The sequence below is a fragment of the Anabrus simplex genome, chromosome 4, assembly GCF_040414725.1.
Source record: "Anabrus simplex isolate iqAnaSimp1 chromosome 4, ASM4041472v1, whole genome shotgun sequence".
Taxonomy (NCBI): Eukaryota; Metazoa; Arthropoda; class Insecta; order Orthoptera; family Tettigoniidae; genus Anabrus; species Anabrus simplex.
This window is the reverse complement of record NC_090268.1, coordinates 394668912-394696815: the sequence shown is the minus strand read 5'-3', so window position 1 is coordinate 394696815 and position 27904 is coordinate 394668912. Positions and strand designations below refer to the sequence as shown.

At 39.1% G+C, this 27904-nt stretch overlaps 1 protein-coding gene across 1 annotated transcript in view; it reads right to left on the bottom strand.

Moving 5' to 3' along the window:
• The window catches only part of LOC137500502 (uncharacterized), a 46023-nt gene that overhangs the window by 5843 nt on the left and 12276 nt on the right, over positions 1-27904 (bottom strand). The window contains exon 3 of the mRNA XM_068227418.1: positions 12666-12763. Coding sequence (XP_068083519.1) covers positions 12666-12763 — 98 coding nt within the window. The remainder of the gene's footprint in view (positions 1-12665; positions 12764-27904) is intronic.

The following is a 27904-nucleotide window of genomic DNA, read 5'->3' as shown; positions in this document are numbered from 1 at the left end:
GGAAGAAAGGAAATCAATTAACAAGCGCCAACTCCAGGAAGGTTGTAATGAATATCGCAAGGAGAAGTGTTCAGAATTGTTTACCAACGCTCAGAGAGAAATTCGTTTTTGATGCCATGAGTACCGGGCGAGTTGGCCGTGCGCGTAGAGGCGCGCGGCTGTGAGCTTGCATCCGGGAGATAGTAGGTTCGAATCCCACTATCGGCAGCCCTGAAAATGGTTTTCCGTGGTTTTCCATTTTCAAACCAGGTAAATGCTGGGGCTGTACCTTAATTAAGGCCACGGCCGCTTCCCTCCAACTCCTAGGCCTTTCCTATCCCATTGTCGCCATAAGACCTATCTGTGTCGGCGCGACGTAAAGTCCCTAGCAAAAAAAAAAAGGTGCCATGAGTGAATTTTCCTGCTTGTTTTATAGTTAATGTGTTAATTACTAGGTCATGCCAAAATTAAGAAGTAGTGAGGAATTGATTAAATCGATCTCCAATTTCTCCGTTTTCAAGTTAAGTTAGTTACTTCCTTTTCTTTAGCACGGCAGCGTACGAATAACGGGTACTTCAGCTAGTAGTTCAGTAATATTTTGGTAATTGCTAATCATTTTGGAAATGAAGATTTAAATTAACAAGTAAATCAACGTAAAACAGTCAAATCGCTTATATTTTCAAATTAAAGTCCACGAAAGACGTTTCCCGTATACTGGGTGCATTTGGTTCTGCCTACCACGCCTTTTGCTTTCTCGGGGAACCCTAAAAATAATTACCTGAACCTTCAATAAGCCTGGTACGGATTTTCACCTAGGTAGAAATAAATATAAAATATTTCTTACAGGTGAGCGAAAGAGCAATCTGTATATTTTCAATGAACTTATAAAACAATATTTCTCCTCTACCCTTCAAAGAAAGGCATTCACTTGAATTATACAATTCATAAAAATGTATTAAGAGGCCTATTTTAATATTTAAACGAGAGCATTTCACATAAAGAAATTTATGTTTATACTATCTCTGCAAATAATTTATTTCAAAGAATCGCTCTCAGTGAAATAGGTGAAGAAATCTTCAAGTGCATAATTCTGTATACGCAGGCAATTCATTGTGATATTTGACCTTGTTTCATGGAGTACGACGCTTCTCCTCTTGGATAAAATCACTCAACATTTTTGTACAGCGTTCGCTACAGGAATACAATGGTTGAGTTACGACTCTTCCTTCAATACGGTACCCCTGACGTTGCGTCGTGGATCTAAGTAACCCTGGTGGGGAATTCCTAGTTTATTCACTTGCAGCTTGATTAATAGCCTGACTCCTTACTTGATTAACTACTCACTTACGAACACTTACAACCTTCTTGCTTGCTATATTGCTTATTTCGTACTTGCAGCCTGCTTGTTTGCTTTTGTGACTTCCTCCCATCCTTACTTCCTTCCCCCTTCATCTGCTTTCCTCCTTGCTTGAATGATTTTCTTATTTCTCTAGTTTATTAGTCTGGCTTCTCAAACTGTTCCATTCGCAGAGACTACAGTAATTTGGCCTGCCTCAGTTAACGCTTTTAAAATGAGGGTGTTAAAAACCTGGCCTAATTCTCGTCCTCTATTCTCCCCTACACCCGTCTCCCTCTAAATATCTTATTAGCCAGTTATATCTTAAGAAGACCTCACTTCTACATTCTGCTGACATGAATAAGAATGCATTCAAGCAATTTCTTCTACCTCAAGCCACCAGAAATCGTTCTCGCTACTGTCATATTACCTCATTCATGTTATGCACATCCTAATGCGAAAATTCGAGTTGTCAAATAAATGCCAACCACACAAAAAATAAAATTCAATTAAATATCTATTAAGGCCCATAGAAATGTGGTTTAATAAAATTTCAATACGTTCCAAATCAATCTGTGTTAATATTTGTAAACCCCCTTTAACGGTTGTGTGATCCAAAGCCTCTGAGAGTTAATTGGAATGGAAATAATACTTCAGTACAGAACATTGATGAAGATAAAGTGTGCTATATACACTACATATTTACATTACTATAATAATTGTATGAAAAATGATTAAGTCAACGTATTATATACGAGATTATTCAACAACATCGTCGACATCATCATAATCCAATTACCGTGTCCAACTCCTGTCGATTTAGGATTTTTAAATCACCTATCCATCTTCCTCTATTCAGACACCAGTTTTTCTCCTTAACTGTGTTACAATCCAGATTTCTTCCAATGATATTATTTCTGATTTCCTGATCGTTTTCAACAATGACACAATGTTATAAATTTGATTTTACACAGATGAAGATTTAAGATGGGTGAGTGGTGTCACTAGAATAGGCCACATAAAGCTGAGAAAATCAGAGCAACAGTTGAAGTGACAGAAGTATCTAGGAAAGTACAGAAGAGAGGATTGCTGTGATACGGACACATGATGCAAAGGGATGAAAGCTATGTAGGTAGAAGAGTGATGGATATGAATTTGGATGTGACTAAAAATAGGGGGAGAACTGGAAGGAGGTGGATAGACAATGTACGTGACGATCTGAAAGAGAATAAATTACGAGAAAATGATGTGTGGGATGGTATAAAATGGAAAAGACTTGCCAGAAACATCGACCCATTCTCTTATCATGTCCAAACCATCTAAGTTTATCACTTCCCCCCTATCCACTCTGTCGTAAAGCTCCTCCACTCCAATGTACACCTGACGGCCTTTTTTCTCACTCATTCCTTTCAATTCCTTCCTGTCCTTCCTCTCCAGAGTTTCATTCACTGACCTGGATTTTATTCTCCTGTCATCGTGTCAGCGTCCAGTTTTTTTCTGAATATGTCAATATTCAGCAGTAGTACATCTAATACTTCACCTCATTACACTTCATTGGTACTTCCTTCCTCCACACCGGGTTTCTGCACTTGCCTGTTGAATTATTTTACTGATCTCAATCTAGAGGCCTTCATCCTGCATTAGCTCACTTTCCAGGTACTTGAATCTCTCCACAATTTCAAGTTTTTTCCCATTACATTCATAATGTCTTTCCCTTCCTTTCTCCTCTAGTCAACACCATTTTCTTACTCTTTTCCACGCTGATTTCAATTCCATAATGTTCAATAATTTCACTCAGCATGTCGAGTTGCCTTTGTAATTCCTTTCTGTTTGTTTCCCACATCACAATATAATCTGCAAACAGTGGAAATGGCATTACTTTCAGATCCCTGTCACCTTATTTTGCATTTGTATCTTTAAAACTTTCATAAACATTATGAATAACAGTGGTGACAGCACACTTCCTTGTCGTAGTGCATTTTCAAACCAAGACCACTCCGTCCACCCCACATCCATACGGACACCAGTGCAACAATATCTGCGCATTGTTCGCACATTTTATATCAATTGTTTTCCATACACTTTCCATTGTCCACGACGAATAATTACAGGCCAGTCAGCTTGACAAGTGTTGCATGTAATTTTTCGGAAAGCATTCTTTCTGATTATAATGGACGTGTTGACGAAATTATTAACTGAATTGATAGAAGGCAGATCGGGTCTAGACAGTGTTATTTCACTGAAGCTCAGCTTGTAGGATTCCATCAATACATAACAGATATTTTAGACTCCGGTGGTCAAATTGCCTGTATCGCGATTGACCTATTGAAGGCGTTTGATCTATCACGGGAGATGTTGATGTTCGGAGTAACGAGCAAAGAGCCTAAAATACTACCCTGCGGGGTGCCTGCCTTTCTAGTTAGTCAGTAAGAGATCCAATCAAGGTTTATATCCTGCTGTGTGTGATCTTTGAGGTACGATGTAAGGAAATTAATAGGTCGTTATTCAAAGTAGTAAGATTTCATATTGTTTAATAAAACCTGGATTTTATAGCGACAAATGCGCTAGCGAAGTTGAGGAGGGCAAATATTGTCACCAGTCTTTGGTCCATTGTGTGTCGTATGTCCTCAGTCACTTTGGGCAAGGCTGTTGCAGCGCTGTGTTGCTTGAAGCCGGATTGTAATGGGTCCAGGAGAGAGTGGTGGTTTATGTCCTAGGTGTGAAATATTTCTCCACTAGGTATTTAGATGGAAGTTTACTCTTAAAATCATAATATTTATCCTTCCGAGAACCTTTTACGTACGAACTGTAGATGTTGCATCAAATTTGGTCTTCTATGACCTTGCTATTAAATAAGAAATAATTTTATAACATTCTAACCCACTAAACCCATGGCAATATTGCCCTGAAGGGCCTAGGCCTACCAAGCGACCACTGCTCAGCCCGAAGGCCTGCAGATTACGAGGTGTCGTATGGTCAACACGGCGAATATTCTCGGCCGTTATCCTTGGCTTTCTAGACCGGTTTAAAAGCATTCTACCCCTGAAACTAAACGTTCATTCCGCCATTTATATTCGACGCACAAGCACATATTTCACAGGTTGATCGCTCCTAAGTCGTAGATATTAAATAAGGTAGTGGTTTAAAAGCATTCCAACTTTGTGGGGTTCAAGTGAGTACTAGATCCGAAAATAAATAATAATTCACAAAAACAGCTTGAAGCATCGTACGAAGTGAGGGTGTATTTTACATGCACAACCGAAGGTGTATCACGAAAATTTCAAACTTTGAAAGATAATTTCAATTGGAAACCGTAGCAAAGCAAAGCTGGTATATATCGGATGGTCCAAAAGCCATGCCGGCCCCGTGGTGTAGGGGTAGGGTGCTTGCCTCTTACCCGGAGGCCCCGGGTTCGATTCCCGGCCAGGCCAGGGATTTTTATCCAGACTTGAGTGCTGGTTCGATGTCCACTCAGCCTACGTGTTTAGAATTGAGGAGCTATCTGACGGTGAGGTAGCTGCCCCGATCTAGAAAACCAAGAATAACGGCCGAGAGGATTCGTCCTGCAGACCACACGACATCTCGTAATCTGCAGGCTTTCGGGCTGAGCAGCGGTCGCTTGGTAGACCAAGGCCCTTCAAGGGCTGTAGTGCCATGGGGTTTGGTTTGGTCCACAAGCCCCTTGCGTTCCAGTTTTATGCATCCATTCACATTTATTTCAATTCTGAAAGACATCGTTCGCTCTCCTTAAACCGGGATAATATAACGAGATGTGTGTTTACGGGCTAGAAGACAGCAGGAATCCTGAGCGTCACGATTAGTTCATTATGGGTACCTCGAATTAACCCATAAAACGAGTACAGATACGCAGAATACGTACTTTAAAACAGGAGGTTCACGCACAGCCCGGGAGCAAGGTATTATATAGGCTGCGAAGTGGGCGCCTTAGGTCAAGTGTCACAGTAGCACACATGCCAAGTGTGTGGGGAGATATGTGATAGTGGACAGTGTTCGAGGTAGGAGGTTGGATTCCCACATAATATTTTTTAACAGCCATTTGCCTCGGGTGTGGTAAGGTTGCATACTTGATAGCTTCCGAGGACTGATTTGTTTATTTGACCCTGTAAAAGACCGTATGTATTGTTGCATTGGGTATGGTGTTGGGTTGGACGAGGATGAGGAGATGATGTTCTGTGGCCAGTTAGCTGCGTCGTACATGTTCCAAGCTTCGTATACCACAGGTATGGCAAAGTATTGTAACCGTTCAATACCATGCTAAGAGACATGGCATGATACCCAGTAAGACATATATGCCGCATCATTCTACAAAATATTTGGTTGCAACAAGCGTTTCTTGCCCGGTTCTGTCTACGAGGTCGAAGGTTGAAGCTCTATCTGCGCGTACTGAGAGGAAGAGCTCTCAGTACAGCGAAACCTTGAAACTACGCTCTCTATCGTGAAAGCAAGCGCGACGCAGGACGATACGCTCAAATACTGCCTATAGCAGGAGGTGGAGTTAACTTTACAGGGCTCTAACTTCAGAACTGGATATTCTCACCGATTTCCCTGCATATTCTTGGATACCAACCTACAAATTTCAAGCGTCAAGTAATAATGATAAAAATTCCTTACAAGCCTAAGAAATTTACAAGTAAGGACTCGATGAAACCAGCATAATTTACAATGTTTGATAATGTTAGAAGATGAATTACTTAATGAGCGCATTATTAATGACGCACATTAGGTAGATATGCGGTGTTGGAAACCATCTGTCCCTAGTAATGATCTTGGCACAGATAGTGGAGTCCCCATCTCCCACCTATTCGTGCGCTGAAATGCAAGAAAACGCTAGAGAGGTTACCAGAAAACTTGCGATGCGATTTGAACTAATGTAGTTCGGTAACTAGAGGACATCAAGATCTACAAAATGAATATCTATACGACTCTGAGAGACAATTATTAGCGGAACGATTTTTCCCATTGGGGCGGAGTTTACCCTCTCCATAGTTGAAGACGCATGCATTCTATATAAGGACACCAGGAAGACTCTCAGTTATTTAGTGTTTTCGAAATTGCGTTGGACAGAGGTCTACTCCACGTCAGTCCGATATGCATACAAATAGTGCAGTTACATTTTCCTTGTTTGAAGTGTTAGTTATGGTGTGTGGATATATGAAACACTAATCCCAATGCACATTAAGGGAATGCAGACAAGCAGTATTAGTGCAGGTCAAAATGAATATATTTAGAAAGAACGGGTAACATTACAAAAATCGTCACGATGTAGCGAGTTAATGACTATAGAGAAACCGTATATTTGTACTGTGAATAAGGTATGTGCAGTTGTAGGAGGCCATCAGCCTAAAAAGTAAACGTTGTCAGATTAGCCAGGAAGTACTCAATAAATGAACAGTGACGCTCACGTAGGAACACATAAAACCAATAAATAGTTCTCTCTATAACGAACGGGATTCGAGTGGCGATATTCAGGGACGGTAACCGATACTTGGGTAGTCCATTCGAGTCTATGAGTGGATCTATCAATGTCATGTTATTCGAAGACACACAAACAATGCTTCAATAACCGATTTCTAATTTATTCGCATGCATATGAGTGCTCATCGAACCCAGGATTCACCACTACGAGAACGCGCCTGCGTACTTGCGAAATTCCTGTTTGAAGTTCATATGGGTGACCTCAGATGACAGCAGGTTACACACAGCAAATGATCAATACATTCCATGGTATTCTTAGCATGAAAATCAGCCACGTAGCATAAATATGTAAACTTAACTTTGTAAATGTAATGTATCAGCATGCCTTTTGATGTTCATTATAACGTGTCCGTGACGCAATATGCGTATTTCAATGGGGTCAAGTTTCTTTATTAATTATTTTGTCTTTTGAGATTATTGGTTAATCACAAAATTATTCCTTGGATTTGACATGAAGTAGTATATAAGGCTCCACCGTTTGTTATGTTTGAGTGAAGCATTCGTAAGTGTGGATTTAGATAATTCAGCGGACTTCATAATCCATTCCATTTTCTGTCAGCTGATATGGAACTTCTCAATTTTTCAAATATAGATTATTCAGATGTTCAGAACTTTAATCCATGCATACAGTTACTTTACCTTTCGGTCTTAAGGATGCTGACGACTGGAGAAAAGAAAGTTGACTCGAGGTGCGAACCATGACCTTAGATATCTACGCGAGTGAGTGATATGTTAAATTAAATCCCTGTCGATTAGGATCGTCTCAATGTGTGAAGAACATGGAGATTAGGTAACCGTGTGTGAAAATGAAGTGTGAAACCGTATATGTGAAAATGTTCAAGGCGACACTTTTGAGAATAATAATAATAATAATGAAGGGAACCAATACTGAATATGTTTGAGGCATTGAGATAAAATGGTGTTTGAAAGTATCCATAATTGGTCATATGCCCGGAGAATACGAGATAATTGACTTAAGAATTACGTGTTTGTATCTGGATGAAAGTGTGTTTACTCAGCTGGCGGAAGCCCATGCTGTTCTCAAAGAGAGAGATTTGTGGCCTTCAGAATAAATGGCAAGAGGGGTGAGCGCCAGGCCCTAGTTGCTGGTCCCGTTAAAGTCTGTCAACCATTAACAGAAACCACATAAGAAGTATTTCCCATTTCACACTGTACTGAAATGTCACGTGTCAATAATTTGTTGTCACCAAACTGTATGCTTTCCTTTGAGCAAATAGGTGAAGAAAGCGTCCAATTTATATATTTAAATAAGACCGTAGTAGGGATTTTTAGGTAGCACCTCGAAGTCGAGCTAGTGTGGTTCAATACGTGAATGGTATCGACGAACTTGGATCGACACAAGGAGACCTAAAAGGGGTCACAGATTTTCAGAAAACATTAAAGTGTGTGGATTATATATTGTACTTTTGTATTTACAGGTTAATGCTTCATCGTGATATATGCTTATATTTTTTGCTAGGGGCTTTACGTCGCACCGACACAGATAGGTCTTATGGCGAAGAACTTATATTTTATGTATTGTATCAATATATGATGATTTCTAGGCAGTTACAGGATAACCAACGTCGTATGTCCGCCTTGTAAATATTATAATAAGTCATTACCCCGGAAAAATGTGTATATTTGATAGTGTGATCAGTAATTAACGTGATAATGTAGACTTTATTAGCGACAAGTGACGACATGATTTTCATGATTAGATAAATATGTGGAACTGTACTTACATAAACGTCGGAACAAAACGATATATAAAAATGTATTGTTTCCTAACGAGAATGCCATTCCTTTCATATAATTTTGTGTTGTTATGTAATAAATAGTGGATACCCACGCATATCAATGTTAAGGTAGAGGGACAGATCCCCAGTAATTAATAATTAAAGTGTATATATGGAGTGTTAATGATTTTATTTGACCCTCTCAGTAATTAAAATTGTGTTTTTTAATTGGAAACGATCCATCCCTATCATTTAGTAGATTAGCGTATTTCTCTTACTATAGCACCCTACTTTCAACATATTTAGATTAATTGGCCACTTTATTTAACGAACAGAACCATTGACTCTTATGATCTTGAGCGTAGCCGTTGTGTCAGCTTGAAAGTAGGAAGGATGGGAGTTCGATGCCCGAGGTTGACACTCTGAAGTTCCTCATCCCCGAAGATTTCCATCCAACGAGATATTTGTAAAGTTAAATATTCTATTCAGCACTCTGTCGATCCAAGGAAATGTGTGGGGCACCATTGGAACGATAACAAAATGCGATTGCAGGTAAGTATGTAGCTGCGCGAACTCTCTTCATTTGAAGCAATTTACAACACAAAGTTTACTCACTGCCTCGAGATGTATACCAGCGACGAGTATGTGGATACGTTACTTATCTATGGAGAAGCTAGACAGAATCCATACCAGGCACGACGCCTGCACCAAGAAAGCTATCCGGATAGAGGACAACCGACGGGCATGACATTTCGGAGTGTGGAAAGACGCCTGCGAGATACTGCATCCCTGAGAAAGACACGGCCTCTTCAAGATCATCCCGTGACGTCTGCTGACAATGAATAGGTCGTGTATAAGCTATCCGGCGTAACCCTCTTACTATCACACGGGCCATTGCACAGGAAGAACATCAGCCGAGCGTCTGTTATGTGGATATTGCATATCCACCGGTTTCACCCGTACCATCTGCATTACACCAGGAGCTCCATGGTCATGATTGCGGTGCTCGGATAGCGTTCTATCAATGGATCCTACAGCATGTGGACACTGAAACTGCTTTTCTAGCTACTCACTTATTTGCGGACGAAGCAGGATTCCAAAACAATCGAACGGTTAATCGCCATAATATGCATTACGGGATTGTGGATAATCCCCATTTGGTGCGACAGACATCCTTTCAGGTACAGTGCGGCATGAATGTATGGTATGGAATCATGGATGATCTGATCACCTAAGCGGTTCCCATTTCTTTGAGTGCCATATGACCGGCCAATGCTCTCTGCGGTTTTTTCAAGATAAACTGCCACCATTTTCGGAACATGTGCCACTGCTTGGCCGCTGCAGGGCGTGGTTTCGGTATGAGAGAGCTCCACCGCACGCTGCGGTGGTCTTCCGAAACCATCTCCATGCGACGTATGCTGATAAATGGATAGGAAGGGGAAGACATGTCCCCTGGATCCCGGATCACGCGATCTTACGCTCCTGTATTGTTTCTGAGGGGCCATTTAAATCAACTGGTGTATGCATAGGAGCCGGCCAGTCGTTGTCACCGTAGACAGCTCATCACCGAGGCATGCCAATCCATTTATCCAGAGATGTTGCAACGGGCCCTTACATCATCGCGTGTAGCTCTGTATCGACCACGGAGGTCGTCAGTTCGAGCAGGTGCCGCGTTAAACGACGTGGATAACTGAAAACCTGTAACATGTTTCTTAGCCCGTATCAACCCAGCCCCATACCAACGGCCCTTTTCAGGGCCAAGTAAACAAATTAGTCTGTGAAAAATACCGGTATTAATTATACATCCTTACCACATGCCAGGCAACCGGTTTAAATTATACTTGCACGGGACTTGGAAATTTTAGCCCTCGAGCATTGTCAACTATCACACATCCTGCCGCGCGTTAGCCAGGTGAGCTACTGCGACACTTGCCTCACGGCGCCCACTTCCCAGGCTATACTGGCCACAGACCATAATTTCCATATCCTCGTCCAACCCATCACCATACCCAATGCAACGATACATACGGTCTTTTACAGGGTCAAATAAACAAATCAGTCCTTGCAATCTATCAAGTATGCAACCTTACCACGTCGCAGGCAACTGGCTGTTAATAAAATGTCTTATACGGGTTTCGAACCTCCTACCTCGAGCACTGTCCATTATCACACATCTTCCAGCCCGCTTGCCATTTGAGTTATTGCGACACTTGACCTACGGCATCCACCTCCCAGCCTATACAGTACCTTGTTACCAGTCTGTGCGTCCACCTCCTGTTTTAAAATACGCGTTCTGCGTATCTGTACTCGTTTTACGGGTTCATTCGCGGTACCCATAAAAAATTAATAGTGGAGCTAACTATCTCTGCTGTCTCCTAGCCCGCAAACACACATCTCGTTATATTATCCCGGTTTAGAGTGAGGGACCGATGTTTTTCAGAACTGTAGTAAATGTAAAGGGATGCATAAAACTTGGTCGAAAAGGGCTGGTGGACCACCCGGTATATGCAACCATGTTTACGTCACAGTTGGTCCATTTTTCCATTTGTGTACAATTCTGACATCAATATTACAATAACAAACCGCAATATCAATTAATCGAGGTTGTGAAATGAAATGACCAGTGAACGAATGCGATACACTGCGGTGTACTTCTTCTATTTGTAACTCCAGTGAGTGTGCGGGATGTGTTGCTTAACACGTAGTTTATATCCGGTGCCTGTGTCGCTATAGACACTAATTAAATTGTCCTAGAACTCTGATAATTATTCTCAAATTTGACATCAAACATGCATCATGCCTGTTAAATTAGAAACCACACAAGAAAGACACTGTATGGTTTGGACTATAAATATTTAAATCAAACTCGGGGGAATGGTCACCTAAATTTAACGGTTATAATACCCTTGTCGTTCAATCAATAACTTTGTAAAATTAATTATTGAAACATGCTGGAGAGTTCGGAGTTGTCAGCTGAGGATGATGTAGAATGGCTTAGATGCACTGTAGATAGATACCAATAGTACTACTCGAAAATTATATGAAACACTTGATCTAATAATAATAATAATAATAATAATAATAATAATAATAATGGCGTATGACATCTGGAGAGGTCTTGTTCAGGTATTTTTCTTATAGAAGGAATATTGGGTGACGTGCAAGTCTGTGAGGGTAGGACCGTACCTAACGTAATATTTAGTGGCACCGTAGGAAGAACACCATGGTTCTGCTTTACCAGTGATTATCACCATCACTACGGGCCGCTGACCTGAATTTGGGACCCGTCTAGATAATATCATCCCAATAATTACGGCATTACGAATTCGATCCACTGATTGTTTCACGATTACTTTTAATCGTTATTCGTTTCACATTCTACTCAGTGGATACATTTTAAAGTTTTAATTCCGTTCACCTGGTACCATATGGGGCCGAAGACCTAGCTCTTAGGCCCCTTTAATCAACAAACATCGTCGACAACACCTATCAACCTACTTTCTGTGAAAATATCCTCACAACAGCGAAAAAGCCTGCAATGAGCAATAACAAAATGTACAACACAAAACACCGAGTAATGCAACAACCCTCAGACGAAACACGTACACTTTTATCACAGTGTGCCCTATCTGTTCTGTTAGTGTATTGTATAATAAAGAGTGTATTAAGGGTGAAAACTCCGGGTCGTTGGCTTCCGGCACGTTTCCGTCACCCCGGCGTCTGTCAGGAACCAGCATTTTGGACGGATATGAAACAAATAATATTATTTTCAGTGAAATACAGATACAAAACTAAGTGGGGCAACAAATCAAACGAAATCCAATTATTCTATAACCAGCCACCGGAGACCACGGGCCATTTACATCAATCATAAGGTATTCTTGAACTACCTCCGAAAGTTTGTCAATGGAAGTCGGGTTCACACTTTATAGCATGCCTGCCATATTTTACTATAGTCAAGAATTAGCATTCTTGCCAACTTATATTTTCAAAATCCGCTAAACAGTACTAAGAATCCGCTAAAATTCCGCCAAGATATCCGATCTCAAATAACGAGCAATGAAAATGAGCAATAATAATAAATAATAATAATGATAGTAAATGTCTGCACTCACCTGATCAGTGAGTTTTACTGGGATTAACCCCCTGCCTCGAAGCCAGCGAGGTAAAACTTGTAGCCGTTTTACTGCCGGGTGCAAAGTAGGTGAATCCCCTACCACAAGGGCCACAACAGAACAGGCCAGTTCATTAAACGGTCTTCCTTCGTACATAAATATAAATGCTACTCTCTCACAGTTTCATTATCAGTCGTCATTCGCCAACTAGGAGATAAGTAACCTTTCCCCACTCATTACAAATTTATGGTACCATGACCACATAACATCACATCCAAATAACATGTTTTCCTCATGTGACTGCTAGCTCCTGACAAGAAATACGAAATAGCTCGGAAACAGACTGGAGTACAAATTAAAAAGAACGTAAAATGGATAAAAACACTAAATTCCGCTATAATAAATCTAGAATTCCGCCAAAAAATCCGCTGTCCGCTAAATGATATATTTTTCCGCCGACAGTCTTCTAATTCCGCCAAATTTAGCGGAAAATCCGCTAAGTTGGCAACACTGAGAACGAGCTCGACGTCACAGTTTCATTACCAACAAAGTAACAAGGTAATATTATCATTATTATTATAAACAAATACTACGCATTTGTAAAATATTCCGGTTGCATTGATATCCTAAAGTAGTGTGATAATAAATCAATTTAGAACATAACTACCTAACAACTACAACAAAAAGAGTGCACCACGCAAATCCATGGAAAGGAAATATTATAAAAAATACGAAAAGTTTTACATTTTAAATTCAGAATCATTATATATAAATTTAGACACAACAAGTATTTGAGTATTTCCAGGTAAGACATACTGTGAAAACTGAAAACTCATGGTAGAACAAAAGCATTCGTAACTTGCCCATAATGGTAATTAAGTCACTCGTATGAAGAGTATGAAATTCGTGTCTAAATCTTCGCCATTATAGGTTCGTTGCATTATAGGCTATACTGTTATTTTCCTGAAATAGGATTGCTTCAATACAGTGTATAACAGACACAAAGTATGAAAAAATAAAGAGCCTTAACCAATCAGTATGCTTTTCAGTATTTGTCATGCACGAGTTAATGGCCTATACATTCAAAAATGAAATATATTGAAGTTAAAATTGAAAAAAAAATATATTTAATTCAAATTTTAAAGTTCCTTTCAGTGAGACGTTATTCGCTTTTTCTGGTATGAATAATATAAAACTGTTCAATGGTCTTCTTTATCTGATGTGAATTTTTCTTCTCCCGGAATTTCTTCATTTGGATACAGAAAATTTTCCTCCCTACTTCAGTCCATGATTTATTGGCCCTGGTATTCATTTTCTCAGCACGTTGATGGATTTAGACTGCGTCCTTGAATTGGAGTCGATCTTGAATAATATCCCGCGGACGCAAATTTCCTAAAAGTTTCTTTAAAGCCGGTTGTTCTTGACATTCACTGGGAGCAAGGTTTAGAATCCTTTTGGAGAGCCTGCCTTTGTTAATTCTGATAATGTGGCCGTATAACTTTAACCGCCATTTCCTCATCGTGTCGGTGATTTCTTCAGAATGCTGGTAAACCTCCCGAGACTTCCATTTCATCCACATTCCCTCTGAGTAGACTGGACGAATATTTTCGTCTCCTCTTTCTCTATGTCTTTAATATATGATCTGCCGGGCTGAGTGACTCAGACGGTTGAGACGATGGCTTTCTGATCCCAATTTGGCAGGTTCCATCCTGGCTCAGTCCAGTGATATTTTAAGTTGCTCAAATACGTCAGCCTCGTGTCAGTAGATTTACCGAAACGTGAAAGAACTCGTATGGGACTAAATTCCGGCACCTCGGCGTATCCGAAAACCGTAAAAAGGTAGTTAGTGGGACGTAAAACCAATAACATTATAATTATTATTTATTAATAAGTGATATTTCTCAAATGAACAAGATTTCCGAGGCGTATAGTGCTTCAGATTATTATTATTATTATTATTATTATTATTATTATTATTATTATTATTATTATTATTATTACTATATGTGAATAAGCCCATGAAGACTACGCAAATTAATCTGCTTAGAGGCGTGCATTTGCCTTTGTCTGTGCGCATTCTTCTTTCATTCTTTTACTGTGGGCTTCCTTTCTGTCTTCAGGCCAAGTGTTTCCAGTCATCTTCTTTGGCTTTTCTCTTGGTCAAATTGCCATTTGTGAACTCTCGATCTGTTTTGAATATCTGTTTGTGCAATGCCTGCCAGTTTCAAATCGGTTTTGATTCCGCGAATGCATTTCATTGTGTCTGCTTCAGCTTTACTCCTGCTTCCATAGAATTCGGCTAATTGTTTGGTAAGTCTGTCCGAATGTATTCTTTTAATATGTCCGTAGAATCTTTGCCTGCGCATTCTAGTGTCTCTGTGAATATTTACCCATTGTTTGATTTCCTGTCTGCTTGTACACTAAAGTGTTATTGTCCATTTATGAGTGTTTGCCCTCGAATTGTTCCATATGATTTTGCGTTCCTTTTTTTCAGTGTTTTCAATGTCTGCTTTCCTGTGCAAAATTAGCGTCTCTGATCCATAAAGACAGTGTGGTTTAATGCCTGTATTGTAATGCCTTAGTTTTTTGTGCTTGGAGAAAAATTTTTGTTATAGATATTTTGAGTTATTCAATAAGCAGTTACCATCATTTGGCACCTAGATTCATTGGCTTTTGTTTCGATTCCATTTTCCTGAATTGTTTCACCAAGATATTTAAATTGTGATACTTCATTAATTTAGGCATACTTTGTCTGCATAAATTGTGGTGCAGGTTTGTTGCAGGTCATGTATTCTGTATTTTCAAAAGATATCTGGAGACCGGCATTTTCCGCAGTTTCTTTCAGGAGGTCAATCTGTTTTATTATTATTATCATTATTATTATTATTATTATTATTATTATTATTATTATTATTATTATTATTATTATTAGAATAGAATAGAAAATCTCTTTATTGCCTACCCTAGTATACACCATCGTCTTACAGGCAATAAAGATAACGAAACACACAGAAACAAAAAACAATATCTGCTATATCTCTCTTAAAACTACGTAACTACATGCTCTAACTAGTTTAGTAGCGCCCCGCACAGGGGGAATACCAGACCCAAGCACGGCACCCCCCTTCACTAAAACTACTGAGCTGCCTCTAACATGGGCGGATATCCTAACCGCATGTTAGGGAACCCCCTACATCAACTCTAACGTGCTAACTATTTATTCTACTACCTACAACTAATTAACAGAAAAACAGAAAAACTGGCTGGCCATGGTAACGCCCTGGTAAGGAGCCCGTGATACCACTGCCAGCCACACCCCGTGGGTCTGATGTCTGCTCCACCTACACCTAGTTGGCAATGTGCTTCCCTCCCATTCTTTGCGTGGTGAATCACATGAGGTGGAAACCAGTCCATCATGCGACCCGTCACGCTCTTATCTACTGTCCCGCCTGCTGATCCGAGTCGTCTTTCTTACACATTACCTGCACCCATCTTTGACTCTCCTGTTCCATCATGTGGGGACATGCTTATTCTTTTCACCTTGGGATGGGTCAGTACCACCCCACCCTTCCACGACTTATACCTCCCCCTTCCTATCCCATATCATTAAATCACTCTTTCTCCCTTACACCCTCCTTCATCTACCTTAATTTTAACGTATCCTCTCTAGTTTACTCACTGCTAGCTCATTTTTATCCACTATGTCCTAGAGTTAATATTTAAACACTTTTAACAACACCGATCTTGTCAACAATTCAACAGTTTCCTTATTCCTCACGATTCTTCCATCTTACTGTATTTACGTCCCTTAGTCTAAAAACCACTCACTAATTGCACATTTCATTACATTACCGACTCAATTATTATACCATCTCTTTACAGGTCCTCTCTCAAGTTACCTTCATCTATCTAATTTCTTTATAACAAGGTTTTCCTACCTCACCCTTATTTAGCAATTACCTACTCATCACTTGTTAGTATATTTTACCAATATTTACAGGCTTCTTCTTATTGTGTCTAGATTCCCTTAATTTCTTTAAAAATCTAGCTCTAACCAAATTTAAATATTTTGATATATTTATTCCCGTTTTCCATTCTCTGCAGATTCATGATGTCATCTTATAACCCTTTTCTACTTTTTTATCTCTTTCTTATTCAACACTTTCTTTTTAATCTCCTCTCCTCTCCTTATAACACATTTATCAACTCATCCTCATCCATATCTATTACCAACTCGTTTCTTAATACCAATATCTACAATCGATTCTTTTTGTCACTACATTAACTGAAACATAACACATTCGACAACATCTTATTCACCTCCACCTAGACATTACATATTCGACTCTTAATTCACTCTTCTACCAATATCTACCATTTTCTTCTTTTGTCTAAATCATCCTCATCCTTATCTAGCTGTTACCAACACGTCTGTTAATACAAATATCTACAATCTCTTCTTATTGTCACTACATTCACTGTACATAACACGTTCAACAACATCTTATTCGCCCATATCAAGATATTACCTATTCTTCTCTTAATACAATCTTCTACCAATATCTACTATTTTCTTTTTGTAATACATTCTTTTCCAGTATATACAGATCTCTTCTTATTATATTTACATTATATATAATCTATCAGTTTCCTCTACATGTTACTTCCCATTCCTCTGAAACTATACAACCTATTATTCCCTTAATTTCTTTAAAAATCTAGCTCTAACCAAATTTAAATATTTTGATATATTTATTCCCGTTTTCCATTCTCTGCAGATTCATGATGTCATCTTATAACCCTTTTCTACTTTTTTATCTCTTTCTTATTCAACACTTTCTTTTTAATCTCCTCTAACGCACTACACTGGTTAAATATATGCAGATCCGACCATCCCTCCCCACATAAAATACATGTATCCTTATTTCCTCGACCTACCCATCCTCTGTTTTTGGAACTCCCATTATCCACCAGTATAAACCCCTTTTACCCCTTCTGCCCTCAAATTCGGTTCTCGGGTTCATTGTTTCCACCAATTTGTTTAATGCTGTTAGCGAGTCACTTTCCCTACATTCCATTATTAAACTCTGTCTTTCTATATCTGCCACTCTCCCTTTTACCCTTTTCCATACCCATTCTTTCCTCTCTCCCCATCCCTCACACCCTAGATCTCCTAACCCTAAATTTTGTAATTTATTTTCACGCTTATTCACCTCGTACCCTTCGTTCTCCATACTTTTCTGGAACCTATACACCTCTTGTATTAAATCCCCTCCCTTCCCTTCTTCCAATCTCATCCAATACTTCATCACCCTCATAGTTATTGTAATTTCTATCGATTCTTTACATACTAATCTAGTCCCCACATTCGCAGTACAGTTTGGAACCCCCATCATAATCTTACTAAATTTCGCCACCTTTTGGTTTAGTTCCTTTCTACTCTCCTCCAATCCCCAAACTTCTACCCCATATAACATTTTTCCTTTAACCAGTGATTGGAACACCATTCTCTGAATTTTATACTTTATATCCGGGAATTTATTTTCTAATACCTCCACTGCTGCAAGATCTCCACTCCGCTTAAATTTCGCCCTTCTGCCATGATCCTTTCAAGATCCGTTACTACTAATTATTACACCTAAATACTCATTTTTATGGTCTGATTTCTTCATGCTTATTATTATTATTATTATTATTATTATTATTATTATTATTATTATTATTATTATCATTGCTATTTCCTTAAAATCAATTTCATTTCAAACAATATGCGTGTATAGTTTTTTCTGAATTACCCCACTCTCCAGCAAATGTACGTCAATGAGCTGGAAACCCGTATCGTCGAGGTGTCGATATATGCAATCAAGGCATGGTCTCCATTCAACATTTCCATTTAACTGTCAAAAACAGGTGTTTTGTAATAACCATCATATTCCCTTGGCCACCGAGTTTGTATAGCCGGTGTAGGTTACGACTGGTAGAAGAATTAAATTTCAATATTTTCCTCCCTCTTCTTTTGCACCACTGTGGAACAGCCCTGAGAGACGCGAGGGAACATTACGAATTGTTCTGTCGGTCTCCACCTTTCCTTTACAATTTCTGATTTATTATTCATGTTTACTCTTGTGGACAAATGAATTCGTAGCCAACATTCCACTTAAAGACTCTGAATACGTTGCACATTCAAAGAATTCGTGTTTTTATTTCTTCAGCCAGTCTTCTTCTGTTCTTTCAACCTACGCACTTCAATATCCTTCACGTTTTCTTTGACATTCACTTCTCTTTTATTGTTCATGTTTATTTCTTGAGACGCTGAAAAGAATTTTACATCGCGAATGCCATTTAAGTACGTCTGAATCAACTCCCATTTAAGACGAGCCGTAATTCAGCGTTCATAATGTTCTTAATGCTTTATTTAACTTGTTTTAGTGCTGTAATTCAACGGTAGCACTCATTTTTCTTCCACAAGTGGTAAAAAGTAGCTGCAAGTGTAATATCTCTTAGAAATTGAACCTACAACGGGTTCCCGATATGTGCAATAGAGTGCAGGTGTGTCCACAAGTGTATTACTTCCTGTTGGATTTACGTCGCACCTACTTAAACAGGTCCTATCGTGACGATAGAATAGGGCAGTACTAGGACTGGGAAAGAGCGATCGTGGCCTTAATTTAAGGTACAGAACCTGAATTTCCCTTGTGAGAAAATGAGAAACCATGAAAAATATATTCAGGGTAGCTGTCACTGGGATCCGAATACATAGTCCTCCGACACGGCGCCATTTGCATAGCAAGTAAGTGAATTCTAATATTCTTTCCATAACCTGCAGATATTTGCAACACAAAATACTGAATTTGCTGTCCCCGAATGTTTATTTATTTTTTACATTTATTTATTCCTGAGTTACGAAGTACATTAGTGGCGATGTTAGGGCTCACAGTCCTCTCTTACATTTAACCATTTTAAACAAAATGTTTAAAAATGTAAACATAAAAGTAAGATATATTAATTCTACAAAGAAATAAAACTACGGACAGACACGCTAGGAATAGGTTACGAATCAGTTCGGCAGTTAGAGTAATAATAATAACAATAAGAATATAAAGAGGAAACATTGTAATAATAATGACTGAAGTGCATAATAGATAAAAGTGAATCCATTCACACTACATACACTCGATGACTCTCACAACTCAGTTTTATGTTCCCAGAAAAAGCATTCGGCAGGCAGATTTGAATTTATTAGAGGATGTAACGGGCCGAATGTCCATTGGAAGGGAGTGTTTTCCGGAATCTCGTTGCAGTAACTAAAAAAGGAATGTTTGTAGGAATTATTATTTCGATTCAGTGGAATTTCAAGTAGGAAGCAATAACCGGTACTCATTTCTTGGAAAACGGGTACACATGTTGTGCGTCCTAGTGAAAATTTTTAACCCATCAATATGAAATGTGTGCGAACTGAGTTCAAGTCGCAACATCTGTCACATTCTGACGTCTTTCTGGTCAAACAATTGTCAGGGAGAAACCACATCTAAGTTTCATGCTTGTTATCGCCATTGCTCTTTTGTACCGACATGGGACATGGTAGTCAACTACTCCGTGCTTAATATCACCGTAACTTGTAAGCGTGGACTGATGCTCACAGGACCGGGCGAGGTGGCTGTGCGGTTAGGGGCGCGCAGCTATAAGCTTGCATCCAGGAGTTGGTGGGTTCGAGTCCCATTGTCGGCAGTCCTGAAGATGGTATTCCCTGGTTTCCCACTTTCACACCAGGCTAATGCTAGGGCTGTACCTTAATTAAGGCCCTTTCCTATCCCATCGTCGCCACAAGAGCTATCTGTGTCGGCGTGACGTAAATCAAGTTGTAAAAAAATAAGATGTTCATAGGATTCCAGCTGAGACTGCCATAGCTTAAACTTACTTGTGGCGAACTCCTCTTCTTTATCTTGTCTGACTTCGCCTGTCACAACATGTTTTCTTCAAGTATTTGGTTTAGGAGTTTCTTGAAATCTTTAATTCTCCCTTCGTACAAGACCCTTTTTCCTTTTCTTTGTTCATCTCCCCATTCTTCGAAAGACAAGACCCCTTCAATTTTACGGAGCGTAGTTGAGCTAGTCATTAAATTTCTGCTCCCCACGTAGTGGATTCAAATGCAGATGGCGTTAGTGTACCATGAAGGTGTGTTTATTAAGGGGAGAGACCCAGCTTAACAGGGGTGGGGGAATAGGCCTATTTTTCATTCGATTGTTAAATACGCTACAAATGTTGTTGACAATTGTTGCACATATCCCAGTATAGGCATGCTTCCTGGCAACTATAAGCAACTTCAATAATGTTAAAATTCTATTTATAACATTTTAAGATAAAATGTTCAAAATTTCCCGCCTTTTTAACAATATATCACTGTTTTCTTCATAACCCTCTTACTGTTCCATGGAAAATGATGATTTTTTAGGGTTTCCTCGCATATTGTTGTACTACAATCTGTACCTCATTCAGATCAATAGTGAAAATGAAAATGAAAACCTACAACCTGTTTTCCAGTCTTTGACCGGCTCAGGGATGTAATGAATGAATCAGATATAGGCTGTTATTACGATGGGGTCGCCACTCCCAAAGTGATTTATATTAATGAGTGATAGATGCTATGAAATGAAAATGGAGAGTGTTGCTGGAATGAAAGATGACAGGGAAAATCGGAGTACCCGGAGAAAAACCTGTCCCGCATCCGCTTTTTCCAGCACAAATCTCATATGGAGTGACCGGGATTTGAACCACGGTATCCAGCGGTGGGAGGCCGACGCACTGCCGCCTGAGCCACGGAGGCTTCCCTCAGATCAATAGTATTTATATGAAATTGTGTCCGGCCCGTTGGCTGAATGGTCAGCGTACTGGCCTTCGGTTCAGAGGGTTCCGGGTTCGATTCCCGGCCGGGTCGGGGATTTTAACCTTCATTGGTTAATACCAATGGCCCCGGGGCTGGGTGTTTGTTCTGTCCTCAACATCCCTGCAACCCACACACCACACATAACACTATCCTCCACCACAATAACACGCAGTTACCTGCACATTGCAGATGCCGCCCACCCTCATCGGATAGTCTGCCTTGCAAGGGCTGCACTCGGCTAGAAATAGCCACACGAAATTATTATTATTATTATTTTTATTATTATTATTATTATTATTATTATTAGTATTATTATTATTATTATGATTATTATTATTATTATTAATATTATATGAAATTGTATACAATATATTTATTTACAAGAACTCACATTTTCAGGTGCTCAGAATAAGAACCCGACAAAAACATCTAAATCAAAATGTATGTTAATTATTGAGGTTCATTTTTAGGAGGAGGTTTGATACACACTTTAAAAAAGTATTAAAATCATTATAATCTTAGGATTTCTAATGTAAAGAATGATATATTGTTAAAAAGGTGAGAAATTTGAATATTTTATATTTCATTCATTGTAATACATTTAGATCCGGTCATTGTATGTATGTTCCCTAGCACTGCCCTATAGTTTTAGTCGTATTCCGTTTCTTTTTTTTTTTTTTTTTTGCTAGGGGCTTTACGTCGCACCGACACAGATAGGTCTTATGGCGACGATGGGATAGGAAAGGCCTAGGAGTTGGAAGGAAGCGGCCTTGGCCTTAATTAAGGTACAGCCCCAGCATTTGCTTGGTGTGAAAATGGGAAACCACGGAAAACCATTTTCAGGGCTGCCGATAGTGGGATTCGAACCTACTATCTCCCGGATGCAAGCTCACAGCCGCGCGCCTCTACGCGCACGGCCAACTATATTCCGTTTCTTGAAATTATTCTCTTTTCATATATTATATTGCCATCTTTACAAATAACTTTACTGTTTTTTTCCAGAATACTTATAAACTATTATTCTTGTTGGTATGTCCTGTTAATTATTTTCAAGGTTTTCTGAGACGCCGAAGTGCCGAAAATTTTGTGAAAGAATATTTTACTTTTCTGCTGGTAAATCTGCTGACCGTATTTCTATCCCCTAAATTACTTTTAGACAGAGCCAGGATCAAACTTGGACTCAGAAAACCAGTGCTCTCTTGCCTAAGCCACTCACCTCGGTTGCATGTAAACACCTTGTATTCACAGTATTTTGCTCATGGCTCATTTGTAAAATAAGAAATGCTTCCTTTTTCATTCATGGGACATCTCTTCCCCGTTTTCTATAACAAGCACTGTTGGAATTTTCTCTGTAGTCCTTCAGTCATAATCTTATATGCATCATCAATTATTACATTAAATTAAGTGATGTTAATGTATTAAAAATGTCATGTTCTATGGAGCATATTCACTAGAAGGATCAAATCCGTCATTTAGATGGGTGAGCTCTTTTCTTGCTGGAATAAATAATATATTTTGGGTCATATCCAGTCAAATATTTATGAAATTCCATAAATTTTAATAGAGTTAAAATAAATTTTTTAACTTGTAGTTATTTTTTGGCGGTAGTAATTTAATTCTGTACCTACAAGAAACATTACCTGTCTAAATGACTGATATGCAGTTAATTGTCAACCTTATTAAATACCATATTATTTTTACTCTTAAATAAAAGGTCTACGTCATTGTAGGATCAACCACCAGATTTCCTTATAGCAGCTGTAACAAAAATGAAATGTGCTATCCATTACAGGTGTCCATTGCAAAGAAAACCTTTATACGCGCTGTGCGTAACATACAGTGTAATCTGATTATTTCTCGCAACATCTTTTTCTTACACTATATAATCTTTATAACATTAAAGCACATAGTACAATTCTGTATTATTGCTCTATAACCTGCACCAATATTAAATTATTACTGAATAATATATTTGTGATTTAAAGACCATATTGTGTACTTTATTTCTACATCTGTTAAAATGACGGGTGGTGGTTGTACTGTGTATGCTTCTATTCCTGGTTCGTGCAGTATTAAAATAATCCTTACATCTGTCCAGAAGCTTCTTAGAAACTCCAGTGAGTTCATCTAACTTCTCTAACGCGACATACATTTTCCTATTTCCCCCTCTATTTTCATGATTAATACTTACACACTGCAATTACCACTCTTTTTCTTGATTTAATATTACCGAGCTCGATAGCTGCAGTCGCTTAAGTGTGGCCAGTATCTAGTATTCGGGAGCTAGTGGGTTCGACCCCCACTATCGGCAGCCCTGAAGATGGTTTTCCGTGGTTTCCCATTTTCACACCAGGCGAATGCTGGGGCTGTACCTTAATTAAGGCCACGGACGTTTTCTTCCCACCCCTAGGCCTTTCCTATCCCATCGTCGCCGTAAGACCTATCTGTGTCGGTGCGACGTAAAGCATCTTACAATTTTGTTTTTTTAATATTTCCAGAAAATGATCATAATACACTCTCCAGACACACAAGGCACAGAACGAAGTGTGAACACTCTGTTGAAATGGAACCCAGTTAATGCTCTGTGTGTTCCACTGGAATTTGTGCTGATGTTTCGTACACATCGCAGTGCTCATTAACACAGACCTGATAATGTTATTCAGTTAACAGTAATTAGGGAGCAGTATTAATCAGCTCTGTCATAATGGGAACAGTACTGTGTTCGGAATGATGACATACAGTGCACACCAGGATTTCGCTACGGTGAAGTATGGGCAGTGATTCTGTACATTTGAATGGACAAAGTAAACACAATTGTCTGTTCGTTCCGTTCAACTTACGCATTACATCTTCATACAGAATATTCAACCCTGAACATTCCTTTCTTTTACTAAGGTGACAGCAGTCCTTTTAATTTTTTTATACCGATTACGACAGTGCTTATACTGCAGAAAGATTCCATTCCAGAGTTGGCGGGTTCAGTTCTTACTGTCAGCACCTATGAATCTTGTTTTATGTTGTTTCCTGTTTTAATATCAGGCACAGGCCAGACGCTGCCTCAAGAAGATTGCAACTCTTGCACATGTCCTGGAATCTTGTCCTCGTGGTGAACTTATAAGGAATATGCGTCATCATAACATCCGAACATTAATTAAAACAACATCGAAAGACAATGGTTTCCAGGTATTTGAAGACGTTCATGGCTTGGCGGACAACGGAAGCCACAGAATGATCGACATCATTGTCATCAAAAATAAGAATAGAAGGGTTACATCACTGACCCAACCGTCCGCTTTTAAAGCCATAAGTCGCAGCCCTCAGATGTCAACCTCGTGAAGAGGAATATATACCTAGCAATAATTCATTACCGCAGGGAGAAATACCAGTTAGAGGAAATCGACACAATGGGTCTGATGATTGTAGTGAGGGAAACAATTACCGTTTTTACAGCCAAGTTTTGGAAGTAGACACCTCTGCCTGTGACAACGTTAGGGAAAATTGCCAAGATTACGTTAAGGGGCTCATGGATAATTCTAAGAAACCATTGTTACAATTAGATTACCATCTAATTTTCTCAACTGTATCTATTTTCTAAAAATTAATGTAATAGTCGCAAGGCAGCCTCTGCATGAGAGGAGGTATCTCAAAATAATACCAAGCAACTAAAATTACACAAAATTTGAAAAGAGATGTAATTCCCTTGATATGCTCAGGAAAGTATAAAAATTGAGTCCATAGAAAAAGTAAAAACGTATGGGATGTTCTCATAGTTGAAATATTCTGTGCGCCAAGCCTCTTTCAGTAGTAGTGAGTATGCTTCAGTCAATTTGGATGTGTTTACAATCTACTTCCTTTTACGAAGCATAAACCAAGAATTTCTTAAAACAAGGAATTTTAACCTAATCTGTTATATAAAAAAAGAATGTTAACTTTAAATCAATAATTTCAATTCTAAAATGTTCACTATGTTGGGAAACATTCTGTTATCATGAATGTATTTACAGATATTCCAGCTTCAGTGTCCCTTATTCGGCTATATATTACATTCAATGACATAATGCACATTTTCCGGGTAGATGTCTTTATACATCAACCCTTTTCAATCACTAGTTCTGCAGAATTTCAACGAACAAAGTAGATTTCGGCTATCTTTTGTATCTGACCAGCTTAGTCATAGTTATAATCAATTTTTAATGTTTGATGCATTGTACCACTTAAGTGGCAATATAGATAATATTTGCATGTTTATTTCTGATATAATTTTCAAGTATCAAACAAATTTAAATAGTGATACCTTGTATCACACTTGGTCCTTCCATGGAACGTTATACTCGTATACATATCAAAAGCACAATAAATTATTACAAATATTATACATACTTACTCCACTGTATGACTATACTTTAGTCCTGTTTCCTGAAATGGGGTCACGGATGAGGTAAGATGAAATTATATTTCTTTCTTTCAGAACCCGTTTACCCTTAAGGGTTGGTTTTTCCCTCAGACTCGATGGAGAATCCCGTCTCTACTGCCTCAAGGGCAGTGTCCTGGAGCGTGAGACTTTCTGTCGGGGATACAGCTTGAAAGGAGAACGAGTACCTCACCCAGGTGGCCTCACCTGCTATGCTGAATACGGGGTCTTTGTAGGGGATCGAAAGATTGGAAAGGTTAAACAAGTAAGAGGGAAGAACGCGGCCGTGACCTTAAGTCGGGTACGTGGAGGAGAAGTTAGAAACCACGAAAGAAAACTTCGAGGATGGCTGAGGTGGGAATCGATTCCCCCTTTACTTACTTGATCTCCCCACGCTGAGTGGACTATATTTCAGTCCTCGGTACCATTCTTGAAATTTTGCGGCAGAGCCGGGAATCAATCTCGGACCTCCGCGGTTGGTAGCTAATCACACTAACCACTACACAACAGAGACGGACGAGATGAAATTATATTCCGTGTTTCTTTACGGCCGGATGCCCTTCCTGAAGCCAACCTCTGTTAATGATGTAATGAAGATGAACATGAATGTAGGCGAATTAAATTGGGTAAGGAGGTGGAAGGAAGCAGCCGTGGCCTTAATTAAGGTACAGGCTCAGCATTTGGCTGGTGTGAAAATGAGAAACCGCGGAAAACCATCTTCAGGGCTGCAGACAGTGGGATTCGAACCCACTGTCTCCCGGATGCAAGCTCACAGCCGCGCGCTCCTAACCGCACGGGCAACTCGCCCGGTTTATGAATGCGAAATATCCCGGCATTTGTCGTGGAAGTTAACACGCGTAACCACTCCACACGGTAAATGAACTCAGCACCGTATTCCAAAATAAATAAATAAGTACATACATCTTCATTATAGACTGTTATGACATCGCCTTCTTCTCCCTCTACCCCTCATATCCACCATAACAGTGCCCATCATTTTCCTAGGAACCTATCCTCCTTCATTCGCCTCACATGACCCCACCACCGAAGCCGATTTCTGCATACAGCTCCATCCATCGAGTTTATTCCTAAGTACTGCAGTAATCAGCTAAAAGTGACTTTGTTCTTTGCTCACGATCAGCTACTCTTCACCATAGCGAGTGAATATGTGTTACATTAAGGATAATGCAGATAGTCTACCAGTTACTCTGATCAGGTCATGATGTCTATATGGATTGTTACTTGCTGTCATATATGCACAAAGTGTGATACGGAATTCTTAAACACAGGGCATCAATATCATATTTCCGACTGACATGAACAATATTGCTAAACGAGCGAAGTGTAGTGAAAGGGGATTAATCACAAAGCTGTGCTAGCACGTGAAAACGTTAATGGTGGTGACTTATTTTGAAGATAAATACAACAAGATAGTTATTACCTGTTAGTTCTAATCATACGAGAAAGGGGATAATAATAGTAATAATTATCATATATTGTTCCCTTAGAAAACTCTATCTATATTGATATGGACTATTATACACTGGCATACTTGTACAAGGTGTGACGTGAAAATATTTACCACAGGTAGCAATGTCATATTTCCAACTAACGAAAAGGAAAGCTAGAAGGAAGACAGTTAATCTGAATATGTGAATTATAAAATGAAGAAATGTATGTGAAGATGTTTATTGTTTTAAGAGGATATGAAACGAGGTAATTGTCCCCTCATAACTCTATATTTTACGGGGAAGGAACAGGTCTGATAGTTCGCAGAATAAAAATATTGGCAAAAGAGTTCCAACAAGTAAACCTTCTCTCCTTTGATACCAATATGCCGGAAACCCATATGGTTTCTGAAAGCTTATATCACAAGTAGAAAAACTATGAAATATTAGGGGCAGAGGAACAAGCGTTTAATAGCTATAGGACCCACAAAGTATC